Raw genomic sequence first — 16,269 nt, 5'->3', positions numbered from 1 at the left:
CGGCGACCTGCCTCCTTATTAAGGGGGCGGGTCGTGCGGCGTCATAGCGATGTCACACGGCAGACAGCCAATGGAAGCAGAGGGGCGGAGATGAGTGGGACGTAAACATCCCGCCCACATTCTTCCTTCCGCATTCTGGCCGGGACGCAGGTAGGAGATGTTCCTCGCTCCTGCGACTTCATACACAACGATGTATGCTGCCGCAGGGATGAGGAATAACATCGTAACATCGGTCATTCCCAATTCATGGAAATGACCAACACTACACCGATGATACGATTACGACGCTTTTGCGCTTGTTAATCGTATCAAAAATGCTTTACACACTACGATATCGCCTGCGATGCCAGATGTGCGTCACTTTCAATTTGACCCCACCGACATTCGCACCTGCAATGTCGTAGTGTGCAATGTGCCCCTTTGGGTCTTGAAATACTTAATTAGTCCCTGACTCAAGCTGCCTGTGATTTGGACATAATGAATCAGCAGTCAGGTTCCCTTTAAATGTATATTCGGATTAGTATAGATTAGTAATAATAATGTTTATGGACTCTGTATGTTACATCACCTCGAAAACAATCTTAATCGCTCAAAGCCAAAAATTGAGTTTATTTGTTTGGAGTGTAAACATAGCATTTAGCCTATTTCGGCAACAACGTATATATACATAAGACTCAGTAATTCATTTTTAATATTCCGCTCCATTTTCCTGCTGTGCTTAGTAGCTGATGGATGATATACAACTTACAGTTTAGTCACAGAGGTATAATTAGGTAAGACATATTGGTTTGTATACACATTTTCTCTAAACACTCTTACATTTTATAGTGGTTTTAAGATAAGGTAAAATTCCTCTTTTTTATAATTAAGACATTATGATTTGTTTTTATGATGGATGAGAATCAGACTTGCACTATCATAGAATGTAAAGCATCCCTGGAATAAGCTTCGTCCTAGCTTGGAAATACCGATTCTCAAAAGAGCGTGATCCAGATTTATTGTATTCATAATCTTAAAACCCATCGACTTTCTGAGTCTTATTTGGCAGTTTGTATTCTTCTTGGAATTGCTTTTTATTTCCATAAAAGTCTATGATATGCCAGAAACCCACACTTCACTAAGTATCATATTTTCGTGTAGTTTTATGCTGATTTGGATCATGATCTGTGAAAGTACATTTTTAATCCTAGCTTTAAATCTGTCAAGACTACATAAAGGGAGTTGATTTCTTTACAAACTTATTGCTTCAGGGCTTTGGAGTCTATTCATTGCAACAGGGTAACCAGTCCTTCCACTGGTTAAAGATGTTATTAAATCAAATGTAAGATACAAGTGTAAATTGTAGCGGTCATAGGAAAAATCATTTATTTCCACACATAACCTATTTAGATAGGTATGTATAGCATTATACAGAATATATCATCTCTTTTTTTTTTCTCTATGCCAATAAAGGTAATTTTGGGGTCATGTATAAAACACATATGTATCTTCTTGCTAACTACATATAGATCTGCATGTGTTTTCGAGACTTAATGAAAGCCACTGGACTTTTCTAGTGCAAATATTGATTATTGAGTCCTTCACTTAGATCCTTTATAACCATATAAACCAATAAAGAGCTTTGTGCTCCTATGTATATCCACCTGCGGTCACAATTGTTAAAACTACAGTTGTCTTTCTACATTAGGGGAAAAATAGGTCTGCACCAAAACAGCAAGTTTTAGATAGTTTTTCCCATGCCAGTGTAGTATGGAAACTAAAAACTACAATTTTCAATATATACATCCATGTGTATACTATATTATTCTAGATAAGTCAGAACAACCTCTTAAAGTATATCTACACAATTATCCTTAGGCTTTGTTCAGTTCTTTAAGTTCCAATTAAGAGCCTTTTTTGCAGGTTAGTTAGTTTTTGATGGGAAACATAGCTATACCACACTATTTTCTGCTTGGGCCAGCTAGGACAGGCTCTAAAAACCTTCCATGTTGTTGCTGCTCTTTGCTTTTGTCCATGTAGAGTTTTGTAGGTTTCCCTTTGTGTCTTGGTAACACCATATAAAGCCAAATTTGAGACACACCTGCATCTATGTATTGAGATTCTAGAGTCTGTTTGCAGATTGGAGTGATCCACCATATATTCATATTGTCTGTTCATATTGCAAAAGCTCTATAATTTTGCATACTCTCAGGCTAACCAGTTTTTTTATTGCAAAGCTATCTCCAATATTGACCCATCATGTTAGTGGACTTTATTCATAGTGTGCATTAATTTGTGCTAATATGCCTGTGGTTCCTCAACCTTCCTCTTTCTGCTCCCCCAACCTGCTGCTTCCATCTACGTCTGTCTTCTACATCTATGGTTCCACAGTGTCCAAATCCTTGTTCCTCCATTTGCCCTCCAGCCATCTCCACCTACTCCCTAGGTCCGTGTGCCCACCCTAACATGGGTTTGATTAATCCACCTCACCAGGTGAGCCTAGGAGTCATTTGTCATCAACATTTGATTCCATAAAAATCTGCTGGTGTCTATCGTGGCATGGATTTGTCATGGCAGCTCTTTTCTTTGACAAATACTAGAGAAAGCACTACCAAATAGTGACACAAACTTCATTCTTAAAATCATGTTTACTTATTTTTATTATTTATTTATTATTTATTTATTTTTTTATTCATTATGTATTTGTATTATGTTTATTTATTTCTAGAACTAATCCTTATGTAGAACGAGAACAGGTTAGGGCACCTTTTTGCCTATCTTATCCTAGGCACTGATTACACAATGTGTATATTCTAGTTTCATATTACTTGTATCCTTAATTTGACAACACCTTGTGTCATCATATCTTGTAAACTATTTCTGAGGATCAGCATTACCTCAATGATTGAGGCTTATATTGTAAATGGTATATAATGTAATGGGCTTTACAGATAGTAGTCCAATACCCTAAATAGAAATATGAAAAAAACAAGGCATAAGACACTCCATAATTGAGAAGTATTTAGTTTACCATGTAACAGGAAGCGGAATGACAAGAAAGCCGCGGGTAATTGCAGGGTTCATTTTTGCTATTGTTTAGAATCTCTCGATGTGTCATTTCCAATATGGGATCTCTGTGAAGCTTGTAATTTAATAAACAAAAGATCAATAACATTTTGTGCTGTAAGTAAGAAAGCTGACTGGCAAGCAGTTCCTTTTAATTATTAATCATTGTATGGAACTGGGAGCCCTAATGACAGCAGCATGCCACACACATCTAGCAGGGCACAGGCCGTGAAATGCAAAATAAAGACGGCTCTTATTACTCAGAGGAGCTGGTGTGATAGTGATTAGACAGAGATGAGCATCCGTAGGATGGAAACATCAGTCAGCATTGTTAATCTAAAGATTCCCTGCTATGAATAATAACTTCAAAACATCAGATTTCTGGCGTCAATCAGGCCCATACTACAAGAAGGTTTCATGTGGTCCCACAGCACAGACTAGAGCACTGCCAAGAGGATCATACATGAGACATGGGACATGATCAGAGTCAGGCGATACCCTCAAGACTGTTCATGGCTTTCACATAGGATACTTGGCTAACTGTGTACATATTTACAAAAGCATATCTAGTGGCACTCAATAATATAAGGGTACATTGGAACTGCGTTACTGCTATAAGAATATTAGAGAAAAGAGAAAAATACATAGGTAATGTAAAAAATGTGTAAAAGATATAGGCATTGCATTACTGCTTTGGAAACATTGATAAAAGAGATTTCTAACTTATGTATTGGCCAAATCCATGTGAGCCCGATAACCAGCGGCCAGGTGATCTCATTATATTGGGAACCTAACTGTAAATGCCTTTATGTGCAATTAAAAATCTGCGTTTCTGGGCAGATAGGTCCCTGGCTAAATAAGATGGTGGACATACCCTGGCTATAGGGCGGAGTACTAGGTCAGAACAATTGCATTACAACTATATCAGAAAACTGACCAGCAGCTTCCACAAATGTAAACAGGCACCAACCGAAAAAACAACATAACTACAAAAGCATATCCAAGGATACATTGGCATTGCATTATTGCATGCCACTGGATATGCTTTTGTAGTTATGTTGTTTTTTTGGTTGTGCCTGTTCACATTTGTGGAAGCTGCTGATCAGTTTTCTGATATAGTTGTGTACATATCTATACTGGAAAGTTTCCATCTTTCTCTGTACAAGATTATTTCTCTGTTTACAATTTTATCAGCAATTTCTTGTGGGTTTACTTCCATTGCACATTATGTATGTGTGTTTTATTTATATTGTTTATCACAGAAGCTGTGATTGGTTTTATTTTTTCCCTTTCTTACCATTTCACTTTGTATTTACGTAGCTGATGTGCTTGTTTTTATTTCCCCTTTATATGTTTTTACTGTTTATCATTGTTAGTGATGCTAAATAACACGTTTCAATAAGCTGGGTGAAGGTCAAATTAACCCAATATATAAATTTGATTTTACAATATGTCCATTAATAGCTTAACATTAATTTAACTTAATGAATGTGCTGATTGAACGGCTTGACCTTTTTTGCTAGTTTATTGATGTGAGACATGGTGATGCTTCTTCATGACATGAAAAGAGGTTTCTCTGATCACAGACACATCTTTTGATTTGACGGCTTCTGAAACTCCTGGCAAACAGCTGGTATTGCAGGGGTCTCTTTTGGTAGAAAGTTTGTTTTTTCTGTCCTGTTAAAGGATAGGAACCAGATAAATCCTGATCTCAATGGCAGAAGGGCTCAAGTGGGCAGGATCATGTTTCATCATCAGTTCCTGACGTAGGACGTACCAGTACATTTTTTATCAGATAGGAGTACATGGGTCAGGCTCAAGACTTGCCAGTGTCATTCATAAAAGTCCAAACCATCAAAATATAAAACGAATATGGTAAATAGAGGAATAGCCATTTCTGAAGCAACAGAAGAATATGAAGAAGAAACCCCACATGACCCAGGGAAGGATATCAGATGATCTGCACAGATGCTTAGACAAGCAACTAAGGTCCTTGTCCCCCGACGAAGCATACCACGCGAAACACGTGTTGGGACGCCGGTCCCCACGTGTATACCTGGGTTAAAATTGGTGATATGCCAGCTGGGTAAGCCATTCTGCCTTGTTAGGCTATGCATCAAGACTTTGCCTTTCTCCTTGCTAGCAACTCTTTTCACTTGCATGTGGGCATTTAGTTGCTTGTCTAAGCATCTGTGCAGATCATCTGTGAAATCTGATATCCTTCCCTGGGTAACGTGGGGTTTCTTCCCCTTCATCACTCCTCATACTCTGGTTCTTTTCTGTTTATTTTCTATGTTATACCCTATAAATTTATTGAAAATAAAATGTTTATACATTTCAATCACGTTGTCTCTTGGATATTTTCATACTTGGTAAATTCAAAGACTCTTTAATTTAAGAATTTACCTTTTCTAATAAAGCAGAATTTTACACTATGGCAATGGTGAGTGTCGCTTCCTTCTTCTACAAATGGACAGAATAGCCATTTTTGAAGCAACAGAAGAATATGATCCTGCACCACCAGATATTACCTTGTCAGGAGCTGTCGGAAAAGGAGTGCGCTCAGGTGCTCCATGGAAGGCTGGTAAAGGATGCATGCTAGAATGTAGGCAAGCATCCGATAAATTGTCCATGTGGAGAAGAAGGAAGCGGCACTCATCATTGCCATAGTGTAAAATTCTGCTTCATTAGAAAAGATGTACTAAAATCATGCGGGGAAGAGGCCGGGTACAGGCACTCCAGGGGACTAACCCCTGGAAACCCCTGGATTGCCTGCACCCAGCCTCCTCCCCGCATGATTTTAGTACACCTTTTTTAATAAAGCAAATTATAAGCTATGGCAATGGTGAGTGCTGCTTTCTTCTTCTACGCATGGACAGAATAGCCATTTTTTGGTCAATAACATTGTATGCTTCCTAAAATGTAAAAATAAATTTTAAGCAAAAATAAAATAAGCCCTCAGATACTCATACAGTGCCATAGACAAATAAATAAAAACGTTATAGGTCTTAGAAGCTGGTGACAGAAACAAAAATTTATAGGTAGAGAAAATAGAAAAGCAATCCAGATTCTTACAGGTTTGCCTCAACCATAAATGTATTGAAATATTCCAGTTCCAACAAAAACACTGTATTTGTCATTCTTTTTTATGAGGCAGAGTAAGTCAAAAGGTCAGCTAAGAAGGCGCTAAGGGTGGTGACTTTTGTATTATTGACCAGACAGTATGTAGAATAGTGTGTAGCTGTGAATCCAAATTTTATATAAAAATTCAGCATATTTTAAAACCAGTAAAATAAAAAGTAAATAGGTTTGCTATGGCTGTAATCATACGAACCTGAACAATAATGTTGAGAGATCGTTTTTAGCGTACATTTAACACAGTAAACACTAAATCTAAAAACCAATGATGGAATTGCATTTTTCCCTATTTCCTTCCACTTGGAATATTTTTTCAGTTTTGCAATACATTACAATTTACAATAAGTGATATTATTCATTGCCACTATTTGTAATGCAAAAAACAATTCCTATTATCTCTGTACATGGAATAGAAAAAAATATGGCTATCGGAAGAAGGCTGGGAAAAAACAAAAACTCAACATGGACCAGTCATGAATAGGTTACTGGCATAAATATAATTTAAAGGAGCCACTGGTAAAATGATGGGCACTGGAAGAAAACTGCAGCATAATTAGCAATTACGGAAGGATTTGTCCAGTATCTGGACTACCCTTTATTCAATAAAATAGCCCCCCATATAAAATAAAGATAATATAATGAGCCCCTTTATCGACACAAGGTCTCCCAGTGCTTGCTTGACATTATTATGCAATGTGACCCTTGTAGTCAATCAACAGCTGCTATTGGGCTGCTGTGTTCTTACTTTTTCCAGTAAATCAACATTCATCCAAGGCAAGTGAGAGTGCAGCAGCCCAATTGTGGCCAGTAATTGCCTGCAGCACTCACGTGGCATGACATTGTCATGTGATTCCTAAGAAATTTGACATCGACATAACTGGAATGGCACCAATGTGGAAAGTGGATATATTTTATTTTTATTTTACAATGGGGACTTCTTCATTTTTCATGCCCAGGTAATGGAAAACCCCTTTAAATGTATGGATATTAATACCATATATCAGAGAACCAACATAATTGTGCTAAAGTTTAGAAACCCAACAAATTGTCTATCCACATAATGGAGGATTCTTTTTACATGTGGGCCCCCTTAACCACTGGGTCCAATGCCTCCTGTCCTAGCTACAGGGCCAGTTTTAAATAAATTGTGGCCCAGTGTAAAAAATTAATAGTGGTACCCAAATGCTAACATATTGCACAGAGAAACATATTGGATGCATTTAAAATAGCAAATGTTATACTGTTAAATGAGTGGTATTTGACTATGATCAAGTAATTTGGCACTTGGCATAGGCTGACAAAGAATGCCCATTCTGTGCACATAATAGGATAGACATACGTTTGGTGGCTCCTGTGCAGCCAGGGGCCTACTTTAGCTTTAATACAAGTGGAATTGGGCATTATGAGCTATTGAATTGCAGATGGCCCATTTACTGTTCTTGCACAGGGCTTATCTTCTGCCGGTGTCCACTCCTGATGTCACAAAAGGTCAATCAAATTGTCTTTTCAGGGAGGAAAGAGACGAACTCTAGTGCCACCTATTGGAAGTAGCAATCCTAAAAGTCAAAAGTGGCCCTTTAACAACCATTTTCATATGACATGGATTTATGCCAGATCACAATCTCAATTTACAGACACGGTGTTTCGGGGTTATTGCCCCTCATCTGTGCAAAGTGTGAGATCAATCTACACTGCAATAATAATATAGGCTGACATTATCAGTGCAGTTTTTACCTTGTAAAGTCTGTTGGGGATAGAGGTTCTCGGTAACTGACCAGTTTTCCTCATTCTATCATAATGATGGTCTTGCATGCCTGCTTCACCTATAGTTATGCCCAAGTATGATTTATTTTACACATATTTGATTTTTTGTGTAAGAAGTAGCCACATTTTATATTCCCCAGACCAATGATTTCTATGTGATACATTTAAGGAAAACAGTTTTTCCATGTTAGATACTGTATAAAGGAGGGCTTGCCTAGACAGCTATTATTAAAGATTTAAACCTTAATATCTTACTGCCTTTCCTTTAGCTTATGTTTCAATAGTTAGAATAGAAAACCAACATTGCAAAACTACTGAAGCATATCTTTATTTAGTGAAATGGATGTTGAAACTTCTTCAAGCAGAAATGATCTTTATTGTTGCCCATTCAAACACCAAGCTTATAGTTGCCTCACATAATCCTTAAAATTGTCCAATTATAGATCTGGAATAAGGTCTATAAGATGATAGACACATCAAAAGCTAAGAAAGGTACTTGAACTTAAGCTGGGACATAGTACAGAGAAATGGGGTTTTATTTTGTAAGCCTTACCTGCACGCAATATTGCTTGTATTCAGTTAACTATATATTTTAGTCAAATACTAAGTGATTCCATATACACTAGATAAAAAATGACTAATGAGTCAAATGACCAATTTTAGCCAAAATGAAGGATCATCGGCTAATCAATTAACGTAAAACCAATGAAAATTGGTACTCTTTCAATGCACCAATCAGACATGAGGAACTTTGTTTTATGTGTTTACCATTGACAATTGACTATTTTCAAGTAATGTGTAATGCCGGCGTCACATGGGACGATCTATCATGCGATCGCACGAGCGATCGTACCCGCCCCCGTCGTTTGTGCGTCACGGGCAATTAATTGCCCGTGGCACACAAAGTCATTAACCCTCTGTCACACGCACTTACCTCCTGGGTGACGTCACTGTGGGCGGCGAACATTGTCTTCCTGAAGGGGGAGGGACGTTCGGCGTCACAGCGACATCACACGGCAGTCAGCCAATAGAAGTGGAGGGGCGGAGATGAGGGGGACGTAACATCCCGCCCACCTCCTTCCTTCCGCATTGCCGGCGGGATGCAGGTAAGCTGTGTTTGTCATTCCCGAGGTGTCACATGGAGTGACGTGTGCTGCCACGGGAACGATGAACAACCGGCAAACAGAAGGAGGACCGACATTTTGAAAATGAACGACGTGTCAACGAGCAACGATAAGGTGAATTATTTTGCTCATTCACAGTTGTTCGGAGTTGTCACACGGTACGATATCTCTGACGATGCCGGATGTGCGTCACTAACGATGTGACCCCGACGACATATCGCCCGATAAATCGTACTGTGTGACGCCGGCATAAGGAGGCCTTAAAGAGGAGAACTGGTATGTATCAGCAAGTGTCTCACCTGACGAGACCATTCATTTATTTCATTGACACAGGATAAGCTGCTGTATCTTTTCCATGTTGCTGAAGGACCATCTAGTTCAGTATGCAATTTGTGCTTTTGGAAAATAAGCAGTGTATATTCTGGCAAACTTCAACTAAGAACTATTCAACTCCTTCAGCACATAAAATATCATCACCTGCTCACATGGGGAAATTAAAATGACCAGCTAGAAAAGGAACGCTAAGCCATCCTCTTCCTTCTCTTCATGATTGTCTTTCTCAATTACACTACGCACCCGAAAGTAGTGTATTTTCATTGTCATCAGCCCCAGTATCATTCTCATCTACTGCTTTCTGTACTCTTCCTCCTCTCACTCCATTGCTTTGGCAATCAGTTATGCTTTTAAATGTTTTTAGTCACTTGGCTGTTTTTGCAAATAAAGTATTTTTGATTATCATTCAGTAGTGATCCCAACTTATTAGCACACGTTTCTCTTCCTTGTTTGTTTATTCACTTTTTGTGCTATCGGAGATCCCACTTTGGGTGGTGCCCTCCTATTTCATGTTTTTGCTACGTGGTATGAGCACGGCATAACTCCCTTTCTTCAGAACACACACTATTGGTTATATTGGGGAGCTGCAGCTATCCACCGTAATCTAGCTAATATAATGGTTGTGACTGGCACTTCTTTTCCTCCTAATTTTTTTTATCGGTTAACATCCTATTGCACTTTTTTTTCTGCAGTCTATTACTACACTATGTTTTTGCTCTAAAAATACCAAAAAATAAGAGGGGCAGAGGAATAGAAATGTTTCTACTTTGGAAATATAACTTTAAAAAACAAAAATGCTGATAAGTTATATTTTCTTTTTTATTGTAATTTTTTTATACCAGAAACCTTTACAATATGCTTTGAAGATATTACTATTATATTTACACAGGTGGGAGCCCTGTGACAGGGATTTAGCGTTCGTAACCAGGCATTTCAAGTTAAACCTCTGTCATTGTCATTCATTCTCCAGCTCATGTTATTTTTAGAGATGAGCGGATCAGGTGAAGTTCAAAATCGCCTGTCCGTGCAGATTTTCCGAGGAAATTCAATTTTCAGAGAAGCTATTCTCTGCAAATTTAACATCTTTTATTATGCTCTTTGATCTTTTGAGACCCTACAGAATAATAAACATAAGATTTATGAAATAAGAAAAATCCTTGTACTCGCCTTAATGCTCACCTCTCTGGTCTCTGCTCTCCTCCCTATCACCCATCCGGTCTCCCCTGCGTGGCCTAAACACCACTACTCACTCATCAATCTGTGCAAGTTCATGGAAGGTCACAATATCTTGATATCACAACAGGCACCGTTACCTTGAATGATCATTTACAGAACTGTCCCAGGCTTCATCAGAGTCCTTGGATTTTCAGCACGAGAGGTGGTGATCAGAAAATGCTGAAGGAACCGGTGATGTTGAGGAGCAGAGGGGCTGAAACGATGACCAATAGGGTAAGTATAAGGATATTTTTTAACCTTTTGGAGGCCCCTTTTGGTTTAGTAAAATGACAGCCATCGGCCGCTGCTTTGCTTAATCCGCGAAGAAGGGAAATGCCTATAAAAATTCTACATTTCGACAAGTGAAGATTCTTGAAAAATTCCTATAGAATTGAAATCCACCTGAATTCATTCCTTCATATCTAGTTATTTTACATGACCAGTAGAAATCTCTTTCTAGAACAATGAATGCAGACGCCTAAAATGTATTGTTATTGAGATTATATATATATTTTTTCATTTTTGCTTTGTTTTTACTTTGAGGGACTTCTATCGACCTTTGTTCAATAGATTGAAATTGGGAAAAAAAAGTTAGTTACTAGTTTTACAGAAATGGCATGGCCAATAATATTTAGATAAATGAAAGCTACAAATTGCAGATGGGGAATCATCCAACCCTGACATACATAGTCTATTAGTTCTAGTCAATTTGTACCTTTATATTGTTGACATTACAGTATTTCTTTCGAGAACATTTTTGTGTTTCTTTTGTGATGATCCTGTGCTATTTTAAGGTATAATGGAGCACTGAGTTTTGGTGCTATGATTTGTTGTGCTCTCACTTTCTACAAAGTTGAAAGCGAAAAATTATTATAATTTATGTTTTTGACATAGAAAAATGGTCTGCAATGTTAAAAATAAAACACTTTGCTTCTTTTATTTGTGTTCTATAGAAGTGAATGACTCAGAACGTCAACATTTTATCTTAGTAAAACAACAATACAAAAACAACAATGGTAATAATTAGTACCATTATTTTATAAATTGGATTCCTTGCTCTTTGTGTTATGTTATTAAAAAAAATTATGACACCTAATTTTGCTTTATTTAACTTTGTTCTGCTTTATGTTCTAAACATCTCTGCTCTGGATTATTGCATATGGCAATATATTTGTGCCAAGTTGGCATTAAGACCTTGAAGCTTTTGCTGTGTCTATTTCGATCTCAGACTCATATTGGTTTTTGTACAGTTTGAAAATGGAGTTGAGAATGTAAAGGCCATTATCCAATGGTGGCATAAATGAGGATACCAGTAAAGGAATAGAGCTCCCAGACCTTATGAAGCCTTGTAGGTCTTTGTGTTAAGATGCAATGTCATAAGTGTTTCTTCTTTTAATTCTTTCTTTTCTCATTGTGAACATTAATGACTTGGACAAGTGGCTCAATGACAACCTGTCATAAAACATGACTCGGATAACATGAGTCTATACTCATAATTAGGGGGTGCTGAAGATAATTAGAATTGGTTTGCCCTTCCTTAAGAATATTGTAATTAGCTTGTCTCAATGAATGACTCAAAAGGTTGTTTCAGGCAGCAGTGGAGAAATTACTTTAATAGTGGTCATAGGATTCATCAAAGAGATTACTTATGGGGAAAATAATTGAACGTACTGTATATTTTCAAGATTCCTTCATTGTAGTATGTATTTCTATCATTAATGTTTTGCCATATTAACAGTTACAATACCCATATAGGACAAAAAGGATCTGGTAAATTACCGGTATATACTGTATGTACTGAAGAAATTCCATAGGCAACACAAATTTCCTTTTAAATATATTACATAATATTATTTTATTATATTGTGGTATGTATTTGTTTTTAGATGTAATAGTGTAGAATATTCTGACATTTCAGTCTGAATGACCTTCCTCATATATAAAATGTCATAAGTGTTCGGCAGGGAAAGTGCAATCAGCTCTAGAGTGCTGTATATAACAGCTAAGGGATCCAATCTGGTGTAAGAAGTGAGCGCTGCATGCCTATGGATTGATTAATCGCTGTGGTAGATGGCATGTCATCAATGAGGGGCTGCTGATAAGTCTTTGGTCTTGTGATGTTTTCTTTTTTCTATGGTAAAAAAAGGTAAGATCACATGAAAGCCTTATGTGTCTAATATATATTTTCAAAATTTTGTGTTTGTTGTTTATGGCAACAGTATTCTATGCATGTGGTAAAACAAAATGACAGAGTCTAATGCAATAGTCACAGCAACTGAGAGCAGAGGAGTGATAAAATTCTTGTTTGTGCAAGGAAAGTCCGCGAAGGATATTCATGGTGATATGTTGAAGATATTGGGGGATCAATGCCCTTCATATTCAACAGTTAAGAACTGGGATGCCAAAAACAGGCCACTTCAGCACCAATGATGAGGACCGTCCTGAACAACCGAGAGTGGTTGTTGTTCCGGAGATCGTCGATGCTGTGTACAACCTCATACTGGAGAATCAACAACTTTCAGCAATAGCAGACACCATGGGGATTTCCCATGAACATGTTTGTGTCACTATCAATGAACATTTGGACACGAGGAAGCTATCTGCCAAGGGGGTCCCCAAATGTTTGACAACAGATCAGAGAAGCATGTGATTGAAAAATTCACGATCGATTTGTCAGCATTTCCGGACTGATAAGAAGTTCCAGGATCGACTGGTCGCTATGGATGAGACCTGGATTTATTTGTATGACCCTGAAAACAAGGAACAGTCAAAAGAGTGGAGGCACAATGATTTTCCTTGTCCAAAGAAGTTCAGGGTGCAAAAATCATCAGCCACCAAGGTGATGGCGTCTGTGTTCTGGGAAAAGGATGGCATGCTGCTAGTGGACTACCTTCAAAAGGGTTCCACAATAAATGCAAGGAATTACATTGACCTTTTGGACCAATTGAAGGCAGCTCTATAGGCCAAAAGGTGCGACAAACGGTACAAAGGAATCTTATTTCCACAAAACAACGCCTCTGCTCACACTGCACAAACAACCACAGCAAAACTGGCAGAGCTGGGCTTCCAGCTGGTTGACAACCCACCTTATTCACCAGATCTAGCTCCTTCCGACAATCATCTGTTTCCAAACCAGAAGAAACAGCTCAAGGGTACCAAATTTCATACATTTCTGATTCCATAGCTGCAACGGATGGCTGGTTTGAGGCACAGCTGAAATCCATCTTTTTGCTAGGCTAATAGAACTTGAAATACTGATGTAAGAAGTGTGTTGACATCAGTGGAGAGTATGTGGAATAAATGTAAAGTTTCATCATCCTATCTCGTTTCTCTCTGGGTAAAGCTAAAGACTTAGCAGCCCCTCGTACTACAGAGATTCCGCAATCCACGGCATGCAGTGCTTATTTCTTAAACCAGATGTTATCCTTTAGCTGTTATATACAGCACTCTACAGCTGATTGCACTTTCCCTGTCCAGCACGTATGACAGTGTACATATGAGGAAGGTCATTCAGACCGAAATGTCGAAATATTATACACTACAACTTTGTCTACCAAATTAAAGGGATCTTTTCTTTCATTTCATTTTTGAGTACTAGATTCTTTTTCTATATGAATACGGTTTTGGCACCTATCTGAGCACCAGTCATAAACGTGCCGTACACCCAAAGCTTTGTTTTTAAATGTAAATCACACTGAAATACGAAAACATATAAGAAGCCTTATTTACTAATGTAATGTAATTAGTATTACTCTCTATAGAAAGTAGGCACTAAAAAGAAATTGCTGAAGATTAGAAAAAATGTGGGCCCTGATTCATCATGGCATAAGTCGCTTTAAATTCATTAACAGGTGCATGCCAGATATCTGGAGAAAACACTTTGATGAATTGGGGCCATAGTTCATTTTTTATAGACATAATTTCTTTTTATGCATTATGTATGGAAATGCAGCTTAGTTTCACTAAAGTGAACAAGGCATAGTTGCAGTTTCACACACAACCTGTAGAAACGTGTTACTGTTTTTGGAATAAATTAGGCATGTTCTTCAATATCAGCAGAAATACTAACAAAGAATTTCCCTTTGACTGAAAAAGATGCTTTCTAACAGGAAAAAAATGGCAGTTAGATGCGCCCATGAATATTTTTCGCAGACAGAATGTTCGTTAATATGATTGTTTTTCTGTTCGTATAGAACAAGTTATGGGCAGCACAACACCTGTTAACATAGAGCAATGTGCTGTCGGGATCCATTATTTTGAAGCTTCTAAGAGTATTGCACCTGTCAAAAGAATGTTTGTTCTTTCATCAGATGCATTTGAATCTTTAATACTGGGCTGTTAGATCTGGTCATTCTGTGGTCCTCATAATGTTTTTCCACTGATGAATCCTCGTTGGGAGGATGAAACATGTCGGGAAGAGACAAAGATGGTTATCTAGGGTCAGACCACAGGGAAAGTTGTGGACTGCCTTGTGAGGGCAGGAGCTTTGTTGGTGAAAAGAATGAGATTAAGCCTTCATGAGGGACCTTTAGGTCTAACGAATTCCTCCATGAATGACCTGTTATACACCTGAGAGTAGTTGTCTCTGCCGGTAGGACTTTCCTCTGGATGAGTGAAATCATTCCGATTTCTATAGATGTCACCTACCCATCCTTTATTGAAATGGACTGTTTAGGTTTGTGACCACTGTCAGGTAATTAATTGCCTGACTCCAGTGATACCTATTGGGAATCTTCACAATTATCTACTCCTTATGTATTATTAGGTCTGCATTAAGATAAGGCATTTATGACACAGGTATATCTTGTTATGTTTTTTTTATGAGCAGTATTAATTTTTGATTAAAAAGAATGTGTTGGTCAACCTGAATATCTCATTCTTAACTTTTGCTTTTATGATATGGTCGTCATTTTTTTAAAAAAAAGTCACGTGTTTATAATTGTTTTTAAAGGTATAAAATTAAAGGTTATAGTTTAATTCTCATATCTTTTCCTGTATATTGAAATTAGGGAGTCTCAGACTGGTGTGTATACAAGTATTTCTTTTGTGCTATATACTTCTTTCATTAGATGGTTGCGGATAGTTTAGACTAGCTGATACTCCATACTTTGATAACTAATTTTATGATCGGACCATAGGCCTTAAAACAAAGGCTATGACTAAAGATGAAGACATCTGAAGTCTGTGTTCTTAATGATGATGATGGCATTAAGGATTAAACTTTTCATACCAGGTTTTATTTACCTTTTTGTTTTGAAGATAACTTATTGTGGATTGTATTAGTTCATGGGTTTCTGACCAACCAACAGCTTGCAATATAGTGTATCACATCTTTATGGCAGACAGTATACTACTATTTAGTTTATTATGAAGACCTTGAGCCATTACTCTCACAGTTTTAAATACCAAACAAAGGTTATTTACTTTCACAGATGTATACTATAAAGAACAGAACATTATATTATCTTTATTTTTAGAGAACTTGTTTTTTAGTTTTGTTACCTTGACAGCTACTAGCATCTTGTCTTTGGTTGGGCTGAGGTTGTAGCACTCGGCAAGGAACACTTTCCCAAAAGCTCCTTCACCAAGTTCCCTCTTCAGGACAATGTCTCTCCTTTTAATGTACTGCACATCTGCATGAGAAAAAAAC

General features: G+C 37.6%; 1 protein-coding gene across 5 annotated transcripts in view; it reads right to left on the bottom strand.

The window, feature by feature from the left end:
- Nucleotides 1-16,269, bottom strand: part of NTRK3 (neurotrophic receptor tyrosine kinase 3) — a 1,080,464-nt gene that overhangs the window by 101,447 nt on the left and 962,748 nt on the right. For all 5 annotated transcript variants that reach the window (XM_075345946.1, XM_075345945.1, XM_075345948.1 and 2 more), the window contains exon 14: nt 16,122-16,252. In XM_075345946.1, the coding sequence (XP_075202061.1) occupies nt 16,122-16,252 (131 nt within the window). The remainder of the gene's footprint in view (nt 1-16,121; nt 16,253-16,269) is intronic.

This window comes from Anomaloglossus baeobatrachus, chromosome 4 (genome assembly GCF_048569485.1).
Source record: "Anomaloglossus baeobatrachus isolate aAnoBae1 chromosome 4, aAnoBae1.hap1, whole genome shotgun sequence".
NCBI lineage: Eukaryota > Metazoa > Chordata > Amphibia > Anura > Aromobatidae > Anomaloglossus > Anomaloglossus baeobatrachus.
This window is presented reverse-complemented; position numbering and strand designations above follow the sequence as displayed.